This window comes from Haemaphysalis longicornis, unplaced genomic scaffold (genome assembly GCF_048455015.1).
Source record: "Haemaphysalis longicornis isolate Haplotype H1 unplaced genomic scaffold, Haemaphysalis longicornis Haplotype H1 scaffold_7, whole genome shotgun sequence".
NCBI classification, from domain to species: Eukaryota; Metazoa; Arthropoda; class Arachnida; order Ixodida; family Ixodidae; genus Haemaphysalis; species Haemaphysalis longicornis.
The window spans coordinates 175490644-175505041 of NW_027526422.1; the positions used below are offsets into that span (position 1 = coordinate 175490644).

Genomic DNA, 14398 nt, shown 5'->3' on the forward strand with positions numbered 1-14398 from the left:
TGCTTTCTAATCAATCCAACAACACTACGCATTCTTGACAGAAGAAGACTTGGTGCGGCCCGCCGTCTATGGCCGCCTATAGATGGCCGGCCACACCAAGACTTAAACTGAAGACCCCGACCACGTGCATTCTCCCTTCAGTTCATTAAAGTTTCCTCTCCCTCTCTCTTTCCCTCCAGAATCAAATCAGGTAGTGCAGCTGCTCATGGGCATGATCATGATTCTGCAATGACAGCGACAGGAAACAGGAAAAGCATGGAACCGTCACCGCCTGTGCGAAATTGAATACAAAAAGGCAGTTATTGCAGCCAAGGATAAATTTTTTTCTGCCGACCTGATTACAATCCTTCAATCAAACCCAAATAAATTCTGGCGCGTAATTTCTGCAAAGCCGCAAACTAACCATATAAATCTTGTTAACTCTGATGATGAACCGATAAGCCCAGAGGAAACAGCTGCCGCTCTAAATAACTTCTTCACATCTGTGTTTAACATACCCAATACCTCCGCTGTTGCACCTATACCGGACTTCTCTTCTCAGACCATGCCTGAAATACAAGTACACCTCGATGGCGTATGCAAGCTAATCCACTCCCTTAAAATATCACCCTCGGCTGGCTGCGATGACATCAATTCAAAATTACTAAAAAACACTATAGCAATATCTAGCAAATTTTTGTACCTTATATTTAACCAATCTTTAAACACAGGAACCTTGCCAGATGATTGGAAGAAAGCTAAAATAGTCCCGATTTTTAAAGCGGGAAGGCACGAAAGCCCTGCGAATTACCGCTCGATTAGCTTAACCAGTGTTCCATCTAAGATCCTAGAGCATATCATAGCATCAAATCTTATGGCCTACCTAGAATCAATCAGTTTTTTCTACCCTTTACAACACGGTTTTCGAAAATATCTTTCCTGCGAAACTCAACTAGCTGAATTCACATATGACCTACTGCGGCAAATGGACGATCACATTCGAATTGATGCAATATTCTTGGACTTCTCCAAGGCCTTTGATCGTGTATCCCACAACCACCTGCTCACCAAATTAGCCGCTCTTGGTATCCCCCCAAACCTTATAAAATGGCTCGAACATTTCTTAACCGGGCGCGTGCAGTTTACCTTTGCTAACAATTTCCAATCAACCCTTACCAGTGTCACTTCCGGTGTCCCCCAAGGCGCCGGCTTATCACCTTTACTATTTCTTATTTACGTAAATTACCTTCCCACTAACATAAAAACACAGCTGCGCCAGTTTGCAGATGACTGCGTTCTTTATAACTCCCTTCATTCTTCTAACGACGCAATCACCCTACAACATGACCTTGACACCATCATGGTCCGAAAAATGGCATATGCCTCTGAACCTCACTAAATGCAAAGTTCTGTCCTTTACGCGTAAACACATTACCACACACGAAACCTACTGCATTAACTCTGTTCCGACTGACCGCACGTGCACTCACAAATATCTAGGAGTTCATCTGACGTCATCACTGTCTTAGGTGAAACATATTGAAACCATTCGTTCAGAAGCTTCGCGCACATTAGGCTACTTACGACGTAACTTGCGATCTGCATCTCCTGACATAAAGAAACTCGCATATCTAACATACGTGCGACCAAAACTCGAGTACGCATCATCCATCTGGCATCCCTCACAAGCTTATCTCGCCGATGATTTGGAAGCCGTTCAAAACCGCGCAGCTCGTTTCATTACGTCACAATATTCAAGACACATCAGTGTAACCGCACTAAAACAAACTTTGTCACTCGCATCGCTCGCTTCACGTCGCATAACTTCTCGTGTCTGCCTCCTTCACACTTTCTTTTACTTCAGCAGATCGGGACATCCTCTCCTAAAATGCCCATTAAGAACATCATCTCGCCTGTCCCATACGCACCCTTTGATGATGATAAAATGCCGGACGGCGGCGATGAGCAGCTCATTTTTCCCCCATGCCATAACAGTTTGGAATGCACTACCAGATAACATTGTTTCTTGCAGAGACCGCAAAATATTTCGCGATAAACTAACCCGTTTTCAAAATACAAATGATACGTCCTAACAGCACATTTACCTCTTGCATTTATAGTTGTGTCTTTACTGTGCTCACAGAATTTATCGCCTATAATGTATTTTCATGTTTTGTTATGCGTGTTCTTTTCGTTTTTTTTCTTTCTTTATTTCTTGTAATCAGTGTGTACCTTCATATTGTTACCTTGCTATGAAACTTCCAACTTCGATGTACGCCCCCCCTTATGTAATGCCTTCGGGCCCTTAAGGTTGAATAAATGAAATGAAATGAAAAAGGACCATGATCAGAGTTTCAATTTACAGATGTGTTCTTATAAGTTTTTGCCACAACTACCCTCCTGTCATTGTCGTAATACACACCTCAGACCTTGCAATAAGCTACCACCACTTTCCTTGATAAGGGGCACGAAGCGAATCAGATTTCAACTTGGGGCTGTGTTATGAGCACCTGCAATGATGCCTCTACTTCTGCCACTACGAGGCTAGGGTGCTTTGACCTGCTGTGACTATACTTTCAACTGCGTAAATTTGATTTGATTTATTGTAGGGTTTAACGCGCTGACGCAACGCAAGCGATGAGGCGCGCCGTAGTGGAGGGCTCCAGATTAATTTTGACCACCTGGGGATCTTTAACATGCGCCGAAATCTCATACACATGGGCATTTTTGCTTACCACCCTCATCAGAAAAGCGGCCGCTGCGGCCGGGAATCGAACCCGCGACCTCGTGCTCAGCAGCGTAAATTTGACACATTGTGTAAGCACAAGGGCTTCAATTTATGGCCATACCCTATCATCGCTCTTGCATGGTCCGTGAAGCTACTACTATAAGACTCCTGTACAAAACCATGGTGTCACATAATGCAAGTGTACTTGAATTTTAATAAAGACACCAGAGGCCAATTAACACTGCAAGCACAAGTTTATCTCACTAAATGAGCACATTAAAACGCACACACACTGTGCTCAGTGGTGAAAAACAGGCGCTCACACCCAGGTAGTATTGTGCCCTACAGTTTGTTGTGTCAGAAATCGTTAAAGTAGTATTACAGGGCTTGCTAAAAAAGGGTTTTCGAAAGTTTTCACCACGACATTCGCCCGCTGCACATGCCAGCGCATTCTCCCAGGAAGCGAATGCAGTTCCCTGTACTGCATTTGTCTCCTCTTCTGCAGTCTGAACCAATGGCGAACAAAGAAGGGAGCACTGGCCAACACGCACGCTCAGATATTCTCATCAACCAGCCTCAAAGGCACATCAGCTTCTTTCACAGCACAGGCATCGATATCGGTTTTAAGTCAACGGTCTCACAAGGCACTGCCGTTCCATTAACTTCCGGCTGCTCTGCTGCAGAGGAAGGTCCGCTGTCCCCAGATCCACTCTCCACCGAGACGCTTTCAGCCACTTCCCACCCAACTTCGACAACGGACATTGCGTCCTCTGGGACGAACGAGTTCTCCGAAATGCACATCTCCTCAGAAACGTCTTCCACGATCACGCATTCGCTGGAATCGAGGGACGGTGGTTCAAGCTCCACTCCCTCCTCAAGCGCCCGCCTGCGCTCCATGCGCGCGAGCCTCTTGCGCAGCAGCTTTCTCCCGTGCACGCACTTGTCGCACATGGTGCCTCGCGCAGTGGCCGCACTGGTGCACTGGGCGCTGTGCAGGCGACTGCCGCGCCCCTCGACGTACGGGACCCGCGCGGCGAAGGGGAACTCCTCCTCGTCGCCCAGACCCGGGCACGGCCTGACCCGGTCGACCCTCTGGAGCAGCGTGCTCGGGTAGTCCGTGCCTCCGGGGCCGTCGAAGCAGTGGAGCCGGCGGCCCTCGAAGTAGACGTGGCACTCGGCGTGCTCGGCGTACTCGCGCACCAGCACCAGCTTCTCGGTCACCAGACGGCCCGGATCGTCGTCCGAGAGCCGGCACGTGCTGTACGCCAGCACCAGCGGTCTCTCGCTCACCACGTGGCGCGCCCACAGGCGGCTGGGCAGGGGCATGTCCTCGTACGGAAAGGCCGGCGTCACCTCGCGCTCGACGATCTGCTCCTCCGGTTCCGCACTCACTACGGGGTCGGGAGGAGCCGCCCGCTCTGTGGTCACCGGTTCGGGGCACTCGTCGGCGACGGCAGAAACGTCTTCTGCAGGCGTCGGGTCCGGCGGGCTGGCGCCCTCGCCTTCCGAAGACGGAGCCCGGCGCACCCGCCTGGGCTTGGGCGGAGGCAGCGGCGCTCGCTGGGGCGGCTTGCGGCGCCTGGGCACCCGCCGCGTGTAGTACTTTGGCGACTCGGGGAAGACGGTCGGCACAGCGTCGGGCGTGAGCGCCGGCACGCCCCGCTCGATGCGCACCAGCTGCTTGTTGACGATGTGCTCGTAGTAGCGCACGACGAACTGCGGGTCGAAGTGTCGCTCGCACACCGCCGAGTTGTGCATCAGCTTCTTGCCGTCTGGGCGCGGCGGCATGTAGCGCTGCCAGCGGCGGAACATTTGCTCGTCGCGCGGCACTCTGAAGAGCGAGACCCGCGGGTCGTCGGGGCCCTTGGGCCGACGCAGGTTCTGGCCAGACTTGCAGCCCGGAGCGAAGCAGTGGTTCTGCCGCAGGGGTTTCGCCTTGGATGCGGCATTTTTGACGGGCTCTTTGGCGGTGACCGGTGCCTGCTCTGTTGCGGCGGGTGCCTGCTCTGCTGCGGTGGGTGCCTGCTCCGTTTCGCACACATTCATGCCGGCGCACTTGGGCGCGCAAGCGGCAAACGAGACCAAAAGAACCGCGCAAACGAGCACCACTATGGCCGGCGCAGCCCGATGTGCTTTCTAACGAAGTGCTTCGGGCCTCGTCAACCTCGGCCGACTCACAGAAGGCACATCAGCAGCGACTGCAGAAGCAACAAACACACGAATGACAGCTGCGATTCCCAAACAAACGAGCGTCATGCGAGCGCTGGCTTTCATTCGCATCCCTCACGCCGCGTACACATTCCTGGTGGGAGAAAAAGAGGGCGCTAAAATTGCTGATGGCCATCGCGTTGGCGTCGTTGGCGCTTCTAACTCCCAGCGAGTTCGCGATATCCAAGAAGCACGCTACGGACACCACAGACTACAGGAAACTTTAGGACATCATAGCAAGCTAGTGTGAACAAACGATTTAACCAAACAAACGTTTTAGCAGAGTCCTTCAAGCATTGAAGGACTCTGGTTTTAGTAACGTTCCCATCCCCCACACTCGCCTTTAGTAACGCGGGCGATGGAGGACGGCGTACAAGTAGACTTCTACAGCAGTATCTGCTGTAGCCGAGATGCAACGATCGGTGAAAACGGTATATACCGTTGACACCAAAGTTGCAGAAATACCCTTCACACCAGCGCGTTATGTATGCCTTCATTCATACCTCAGCGCATCTCGCGACGGTCGTAGCACACCGCGGAGCTGCGCGCGAGATTCAAACGCTCAGTATGGGGGCATCACGGCTTCGTCGGAATCGTGATTCACTTACCGCAGATATAGCTTGCGCAGGTTGCTTCATATTGACGTGGCATACGTGTATTTGGTACTTGATGTCGTTCTCAGATGTAACGTCCTGCGAATCGCGAAAACAGTTGAACGCCGGTGTCAAAACTAGCGTTTTATGGATCGTCAAGAGCACGCACTTACGCCTGTGATGATGGAAGCGGGCGTTTTTCCCTTGGCCTTTGCCGCAGACTTTTTCAACTGCAACGCCTTCTGGTAGAGGATCTAGCGAGGTCAAAACGCAATACAAAAGGACACGAACCTTTTACTTTCCCTGCGAACGGAGGGTGCGAAATTGGACACCAACAATCAAACATACCTCGGCCCTTTTGAAATCCCCGAGCTGAACGTAGGCATCCCCGCAGTACACGTAGCTCTGAAACTTGGCCGACACAGTCATGAAATCGGGACAGTGGGTGCTGATGGGATGGGCCAAGCTGAACTGAAAGTTGAGAGATGAAGTGATCACTACCGCGAACGCCGCCACAAGCCCAAAGCGCGCGAAGTGCCCCTTACCAAGGCTGTAACGTTCGAATACAGCTTGTTGTCGTACAGCAGCTTCAGCTGGTCGATGAACGTCATCGCCGCACCGCTAGACATGTCGATCCTTAAAATGTGTGATGTTCACTCGGAGGCCAGTCGTAGCATAACACCGTTGAACTACTACTCCGCGGATCTTCCGGCTCAGCCAAGTTTCCGAATCACAGGAAGAGGCACCATAAGCACGCGAAAAGCGACTATCCCAGAAAATGTACAGCTTTATCGCGTAACAGTCGCTGCTTTGTGCAACTACACTGACTACACGATAAACCGGCGGAGTGGATCACGCACGGCCAACAAATCAAGGGAGCTTGACAATCGACATCACAATGATGATGATGATCAAAGGCCTCTTCTTTGAATTGGGGTGACGGCACGCGCCATCTTTCAGTAATTTAAATTTCGTTAACCCTCAGCTCGTATTTCTTTTTAATTCTGCCTTGCTGCTACCTCTGGCTGGGATGACACTTCATCGACTTCCCTACTTTTTTTCCACCAATACTCTAGCCGCTGCCTAGTAATACCTACTTCCATCAACTGCGATGCCTAGGGAAGTAAGACTTTCTCCCCAATTTTAGCCGGCTGAATCTTGTGGCATTCTATTACTATGCTGTCGATTGTTTCTTTATCCCTGCCACATCCCACACATGTCTCATCCTGGGACGAATATTTGCTCATGCAAGTTCGAGTTCTCAAGCAGCCAGCTCGCGCCTCAAAGAGCAACGCACTACCTTTATTGTTGTCATAAAAGTGCTATTTCCGGATCTTTTGTTTGCTTGCTTTATAGATTCCCAGTGATCTCTTCTTTCCATCCTCTCTGTCCACATGAGCGTCTGTTTTCTCCCCTTGCTTTTTAACTGCCCCAACTTGTTTATCACGGCAGCGACAAGCGCGCCATCAATCTACGAATATTTGTGTGTATCGTGCTTGCATATTATTGGTGTTTGTTCACATAAAAGTAATTTTTGATTAGGTGATTTGCTTTATAAATGATGAAAAAAATAGTGAACAATGCCAACAGTTTGACGTGACTGCTAACGGCAAGCCAAGGCAAGTCCATTGGATTGAACATGGCTGCCCCCACAGCGTTTGTCAACGCTGCCTGCGCGCGAACCATGTGAACTCACACGACTTCCCACGCCGTCTCCCATCGCTGCTCGGCTTCTCTCGCACTGGTCATCTGCGACTTCATGTCTGGCGGCAAAAGCCAAGAGATGGCCGACGAGGAGGACGAAGACGAGATCTACGTCGTCGTCGAGCTCACGGGCGTCATCGACAGCGAAGTGATGGACTTGGCCAACAAGCAGTGCTCCATCCTCGGCATCGACACAGCCGAGCCCGTGCTAAAGCTGGGTTCGTACGTGTTCACCGGCGAGTACAAGGACACCATTGGGACGTGCGTGCTATTCGAGGAGTGCGATGCGACCCCAGAGGACGACGCTGCCTCGACGAGCAGCGAAGCCACCGGCGGCGCTCGCCGCAAAGCGCGGATAGGGGAGAAGCAGCTGAAGCAGCTCAAGTATTTCGGCAAGACCGAGAAGCGGCTCGACATGAGGACTTCTTTTCTCCAAGAAAAGGCCGGCGTCAAGGCCGCGGAGACGCAGGACACGGCGGCGGCTGCGACAGAAGAACGGTCGGAGCTGCCCTCTCCGATGGAGGTCGACGAAAGCGCTCCTTGCGAAGACGGTGGTTCTTTGCATCCTTGACCGAGCCTTGCGTTGGTTGTCTGTGTCAATAGCAGTACCTGCCTCTAACTGACGTTAAGAGACTAGAAGGACGGCGTCGGCGGAAGCCGCCGCGCGTCTGCTCGTGTTCCTTCCGTGTCGCAATGTACGGCGGTCTCTTTCGCCTCGGTCGTCTGTATTAAAGGCCTTGTGAGACTAAATTTAACCAAGCACTCTGCCGCATTTGTCTTCATTTTTTGCGCTGCGGCTTGTTCGACAGTGTTCGTAATTTAATGAAAGCATGTCGTCTGGTTCATTATGTCTATCTACTGCAGGGTGAGCGTGTTTCTTTCGCGAATAGTTCAGTGAACTAGAAGGGAAGCCTTCTAGTAGGGTGGCGAGTTGGTCAAGTTAGTGTACTTGCCTCTTGGGGAAGAGCGCGAACTAACAGGGACACGAATAAGAAAGAAGGGAACAGGACAATTATGTATAAGAAGTTACGTCTTCTCCAATAAATCGATTTGAAAGTCAGTGCTTGTCCTGTTCACTTCTTTCTTATTTGTGTCCCTGTTAGTTCGCACTGTTCCCCAAGATGCAAGCCTTCTAGTTCATTGCACCCGTGGAAGCGGGGAGGCTTACACCTGTTTCATACGTCAGCTGAATTTTACGCTTGCCTCAAATATTTGTCATCGCATAGCTCCATCTGTTGTTCTTCCTCCCTGGACTTCTTATCCCAGGATCCTGTAGCCACTTTTTTAGGTGTGCTATTCATTTTTTTTTTAATCCTTCGCGTGCGCGCCATTTTGTTGGTCTTAGTATGACACAACGTGTTATGCCGCAGCTCACACGATGTGACGAGGTAGATTTAAATTTTCTGCCTTTCCACATATAAAAATTACGCAGACAAAAACAATAATGTGTCAATATTCAATGGCCGCTGCTTATGAATGTGGTTGCTGCAATAAATGCAATCAATTGTATTAGCACTGACACAGTCGTTGCCGAGATAGTTTCGGTTTCACCTGCTCTGCATGTCCAATAGAAAAACAGTGTAACCATCTCTATCGCATGCGCTTACCATTCTAGTCTGATTACTGCATGCACTATGATGCAGTTTCCAGCACAAGCTATAGTTGACATCTCATCCTGACGCACATTGCTTGAATATAAACCAATGCTTGAATATAAACCAGTGCATTCAAACTTCTTTGCTGTGCACTGGGGGACCATGTGTTCACTGAGTACTCCGTTTAGGAATTGCAAAATGGTCGTGTTCTCATTTGAGCCCCAACTAAAAAGTTATTCTGTGAGAGGGGAAAATTAACCATACGGTTATCAACTTTGCACATTTCATTGTCGTGCAATGCTGATGACTGACCTGCACCGACAAAGACGATGTCCGTAGTTATGACATGGTTTACGTCGGGCATCTTGGTGAAAATGCGCGTGTGGGCGAAGTCGACAATAACAGTGACTATAATTCTTCTTGAGGCTGAATCTGCATTACCAGCTAGTTCGAAGTTTTTAGTGTTGTGCCTCTGACCATTGTGCAATGCTCTTGAATGCCCTTACTTTGACAAAGACTTTTGCAAGTTGTTGCTTCGGCAAAGACAACAATGGCAGTGGTTGCTGCGCATGTGGGCGCACGTGGCAGCATGGAATCCTGGGATACCCGCCATTGGCAGCTTTTGCTAAGAAAGAGAGGAGCGCTTCCTAACACAGTGGACCACTGTTAAACCTTGCCACTGGTTGGTTTGCCGTAAATGCATGAAAAAAAAAAAAAATCTTAATTCAAATTGCACGGTTTGAAGATGTAGGGTCATTATGTGCTGTACCAACACGTGCACCCTGAGTAAAGTGGAAGGTGCGTAAATCAGTATGATTGTAGGCTCTGCTTGTGCAAGAAAGCTTAATGCGCAACTTTTTATATTTTTGGTACATAGTTTTCTCCCTAACACTAAGCTGACTAAGGTCGAACAGATTGTCGGATCTGTTTGCTTTCGCGATGCAGAACTCGTGCTTTGCGCTGACCTGCGTGTAAGAATGGGTGGCATTGCTGGGTGCAAAGAGTCTGCTAGTGAATAAGTGGTGACCAGATAACCCTGTCCTGACGTCACTGAAATGGCTTGATGGTGCAAAACTTTCTTCAGGCAGCTGCACATACTCTTTGTCACACTGTGACCCATCGGTTGCAGCTGTGCTTTCATCACATCCATCAAAGGGAAGCAATATCCTGCTGAGCGTCAGACTGCACCAACACGCCTAATGCAGGAACAAAAGCTGTTCGGCATGCTCCGGAATCCTAATCCCTGCAAAGAATGGGCGGCTTGGAGCTTCAGACAGCAAGTCGCACCTTTCTGCATATTCGCGGCTCAAACAAGTGCATGCATTTCATTAAAAGTAGTTGTCCACAATATTTTTTTTTTAAAATGAACAAATCTCACACTGGCACACAAGACTTGAAGGTAGCGAAGCTGCATGCAACCTTCGTGACCATTAGGACTGATTAAGTCCACAATTGTAGCCGATTTGCTTCTACTTCACTGCCTCAGCGACCTTTGCTCCATCATTGCTGCTATAAGTGTGAGCTTCCTTCATTTTTTTGGACGTGACAATCATTGGACATCACCTTGGAGGGGCGTAGGCTATGACGTGTCTTTTTCGTTCTGAGCAACTGTTGACGCGATTACAGCGAACGCTGGAGTTCTTTCTTTTGGAGGGGGAGGGGGGCAATCTTCGCCAAACTCCCTAAGTGGGTATGCTTGGCTTGACGAACGACGTGTGGCGGGTGGTCTCCTTGAGGCATGCACACATGTATGTTCAGCATTTTCTTGCTATTTTTAACTGCGGACATGGAAAATAATGATCTGAAAAACAGCTTCACCGTTAAAAACATTAGGGGGAATATAATGTGCCGAAGCGACACTTGAGTAGCGTAGAAATTTGGGCTTGTTGGTTCATGACTTTCAAACCGTAGCGCAGAAGGCCAAGGGTAAAGAACGAGTATGCACGCGCTCGTTCTTTGTCCCCGCACAACAGTTTGACCACCTGGAGATCTTTAATAAGCGCCGAAATCTCGACACAGGCGTTTTCACTTTTCACGTCCATCTGAAAAACTGCCAAAATATTTTGGAAGAGTAATCGTATGTGATGAGTGTGCCTCGTACATGTACACCTCCACCATATTTATTCGTTTATTTTTATTTATTTATGATTACTGTAATCCCCTGGAGGGATTTTAGCACGTGGGTACGAAAAAGAAAAGCACGTAACACAAGGCAAACAACGAACCATCACTTGCGTTTTACAAACGTAACATAATCGTACAGATGAAATATCTCTCGCATTTTATGAAAGGAAAACAAAGCAAATACTTAAGTAAAATTATTTTTTTTGTATTCCAGGTCAGCGTCAAAAGATGCTGAAGATTGTTCTGGTTATTTAAACTATTTCAATCCTGCACGGTTTTAGGGAAAAAAGGACATTTCAAGAAAAAATTGCAGGTATGGAACGGAGTTATTGTACGATCATGGCGTTGTCTGGTGCCATAACCTGAAGGAAATAACTGAGTTTTCCAATATCTATCGTGTAATGCCCATCCATTAATTAATATAAATACAGTCAAACCTGATTAGAACGAACCTGGATAGAGCGAATTATGCTACAGATCGAACAAAAAAAGATCAGTTACGAAAATACATGCGAAACGTATTCCTTATAACGAAGTTCACATCTGATATATCGAACTCGGCGCGTTTAGAATTGCCGCCAAAATGCATGGTCTCGGAGCAGCAATTGAGATTTTGATTGGCTGCAAAGAAGATGTTGAGCCTCTTATGGTGCGACGTGACTCTCGGCTCTTTCCGTAACTGTTTCCGATGCTCCTGACACGGTTAAACCCTCCCAGTCAGCGAGTCCAGACCAAGATGGAAGCATCGATGAACGGCGAGAAGTGCTCGCCAACGTTCCCGATGTTGTGCTGAAAAGAGTGCCCTCCAAGGACTGCCTGAGTGTCGACGACGACGTTGCCGTCACTGTGAGCCCCTCGGACGCCGACATCGTCGCCGATGTGGCACTGCTGGAAGCACCGAACAGGCGGAGGATGTCACGAGTGAAAGCCGTCCGCTTTCGGCAGTCAATGCGCCCCACCAATATTGTTTCGATATTGAAGGACCCGGACTGCAACCGATGCAAATGATTTCTCATGTAGAGAATGCTGTGCTAGTTGACGCCGCCACTTTGAAAGTGAAAACAAGAATCGCCGCTTTTTGGGAAAGTAGGTAGTTACAGCAGAAAGTAGCTTTATTGCTTGCAATAAATAGACAGTTTTGTGTATGGTAATGACATACTTTATTGTGTTCGTTTCTGCGTGCGGGGATGGCAGGAGGAGGGGGGGTGGGGTGAGGGGGTCCCGCTTATTGTGAACTCGTAACAAAAAACTCGTAGGCATGTTCGGCTATTTTGAACTATTGGATATATTGAACTAATCGTGGCGCATACTTCAGTTCGCTATAACCGGGTTTGACTGTATGTATATTTTAATCGTGATATGCAGTTTCTTCCTAAGAATGAAGGTAAGTTAGCTCTGGCTAACAGTTCAGTTAGCGAGGTTCGTTCATAACTATTATATATGAAATGAACTGCTTTTCTTTGTATTCTTTCTAATTTATGAATGTTAGCTTGAGTAAAAGGATCTTGGCATAATCAAGTACTGGCAGCACTATCAACTTGAATGCAAGAATACGAGTGGATGGAGATGAAAGTCTAAAAGCCCCTTGTAAAAAAGAATAGTTTCTCGTTAACCTTGGCCCTTACTTTGCCAATGTTTTGCCCAATTAGGATCGTTTGTTTCCACAACTCAAGATATTTGTAGGATTCAACCTCAGAAAGAACGAAGTACTGAAAATTTAATTTGTTTTTTTTTTTATCAGAAATGGACTGGTACACCGTTTTTTTCAAAATTAATTGACATTTGCCAATGTCAGTGACATTTGCCATATGCCCATTAAGACTGCACGCACGTGTGCGCAACATGTACGATTCAACCAAGTGCCCATTTTGGTTGTCCTGCTTTTTTACATGTTGTCATCATCTAGATAAATTTTATTTTTACCCAACATTTAATGAAGACACGCTTGACGTGCCCTTGCCAAAAGGGAGCCTAAGTGTTGATGCATCCAAATGGTGCTCGATCGATGCATGCCGAAGTTGTGCGCTGCAATACATGCGATTCAAAGCACACAACTAGCGGCATCGTACAAATGTGCAAAATAGCGGCACATAGCATGGTTGACCCACAGGGGCTATAAAGACAGAATACAAGTGTAGTTTATTAAGGAGATTGATTGTAGGATTTAACGCGCCGACGCAACACAGGCGATGAGGCGCGCCGTAGTGGAGGGCTCCGGATTAATTCTGACCGCATGGGGATCTTTAACGTGCGCCGAAATCTTGTACACACGGGCACTTTTGCTTACCACCTCCACCAGAAAAGCGGCCGCCGCGGCCGGGAATCGAACCCCCGTCCTTGTGCACAGCAGCACGACGCCTTAGCCACTGAGCCACCGCGGTGGGTGCTTATTAAGAAGACTCCTTTGTCCAGATAAAAATGCTGCCAATTTTACCGCAAATGTCAAACGAATAATTGAGATATTAAAGGAAGCAAATGAAGCATTGGCAACTCCCCGGCCGCTTTCAAGCAACGTCTTTATGACGTCACAGAGTCTTGTTTGCGCGATTGGCGACCGCTGGCCAAAGCCACCGCCAGAAGAAAACATGACCGTGCGATTGCAGTGGAGAATTGCTTGAAATACTAATGTGCAGTCAACACACTGATTACTGCACTTTTAGAGCTGGCCTCTGACGCCAGACCTGCCCATACTACATTACCGCAGGAAGGCATTTAAAGGTTTTTTCATTTTTTTTTTTTTTTTTTTTTTTTGTGAGAAGTCTTTTGCGGCCTGGGTGGAAGTGAATGAGTTATCAAACGGTAGTTTTTTACAGCTGACTGAAGGTCCATTTTGTCATCATGGCCGCTTTAAGCTGCTTGCTTGCTTTCTGTGAACCAGTGCTTGAATTTAATTGCTTTATTTCCATAAAATACACATAGTTTTATGGTGGATTTGTCGGGGAAGAAGCTGCTCTAGCAGCTTGACAAGCCCTAAAATCCATGGACCGAGGCAGCAGCAGGGGTGAAGTGAGAAATAAATGAAAAACAAAGAAAGCAAAACAAAGAAAAACATAGAAGATCTATATATATCCCTCACTGCTCGATTTTTGTTGCTTGCATCGCGAAACCCCACACAGGATATTTTTTTCTCTGTACTTGTATCAGCAATAAGTCTAATAATTGATGATTGTAGGGTTTATCACGCCGACGCAACGCAGGCGATGAGGCGCGCCGTAGTGGAGGGCTCCGGATTAATTTTGACCACCTGGGTATCTTTAAGGTGCACCAAAATCTTGTACACACGGGCGTTTTTGCTTTTCACCTCCATGATAAGTCTAATAATACTTGCACATTATTGTCAGAGAAGGCCAACAGTAGGCACACCACATTACTTATTCTAGGGAAAAAAAGAAAAGCACCTTCACTTCCCCGCATTAATGTGTTCAAGTCACTCAGAATCAGGTCAAAGAAGACACACAAGCCAAACG

General features: G+C 48.0%; 2 protein-coding genes across 2 annotated transcripts in view; one reads left to right on the forward strand and one right to left on the reverse strand.

The window, feature by feature from the left end:
- Apc7 (anaphase-promoting complex subunit 7) overlaps positions 1 to 6399 on the reverse strand; it is a 48055-nt gene extending 41656 nt beyond the window's left edge. Inside the window, exons 1-4 of the mRNA XM_077679319.1 lie at positions 6054 to 6399; positions 5857 to 5979; positions 5682 to 5762; positions 5524 to 5607 (exon numbers count right to left, since the gene is read on the reverse strand). Of these exons, the coding sequence (XP_077535445.1) occupies positions 5524 to 5607; positions 5682 to 5762; positions 5857 to 5979; positions 6054 to 6137 (372 nt within the window). The 5' untranslated portion in view covers positions 6138 to 6399. The remainder of the gene's footprint in view (positions 1 to 5523; positions 5608 to 5681; positions 5763 to 5856; positions 5980 to 6053) is intronic.
- Positions 6400 to 7112: 713 nt separating this feature from the next.
- On the forward strand, positions 7113 to 7971 carry LOC144147241 (uncharacterized). Its single transcript, XM_077679320.1, has one exon. The coding sequence runs from the start codon at positions 7268 to 7270 to the stop codon at positions 7781 to 7783; it is 516 nt and encodes a 171-aa protein (XP_077535446.1). The 5' UTR covers positions 7113 to 7267; the 3' UTR covers positions 7784 to 7971.
- Positions 7972 to 14398: the final 6427 nt, after the last annotated feature.

Excerpts from the sequence above, each read along its gene's own strand:
- LOC144147241 (XM_077679320.1), top strand. The coding sequence starts at position 7,268 with ATGTCTGGCGGCAAAAGCCAAGAGATGGCCGACGAGGAGGACGAAGAC.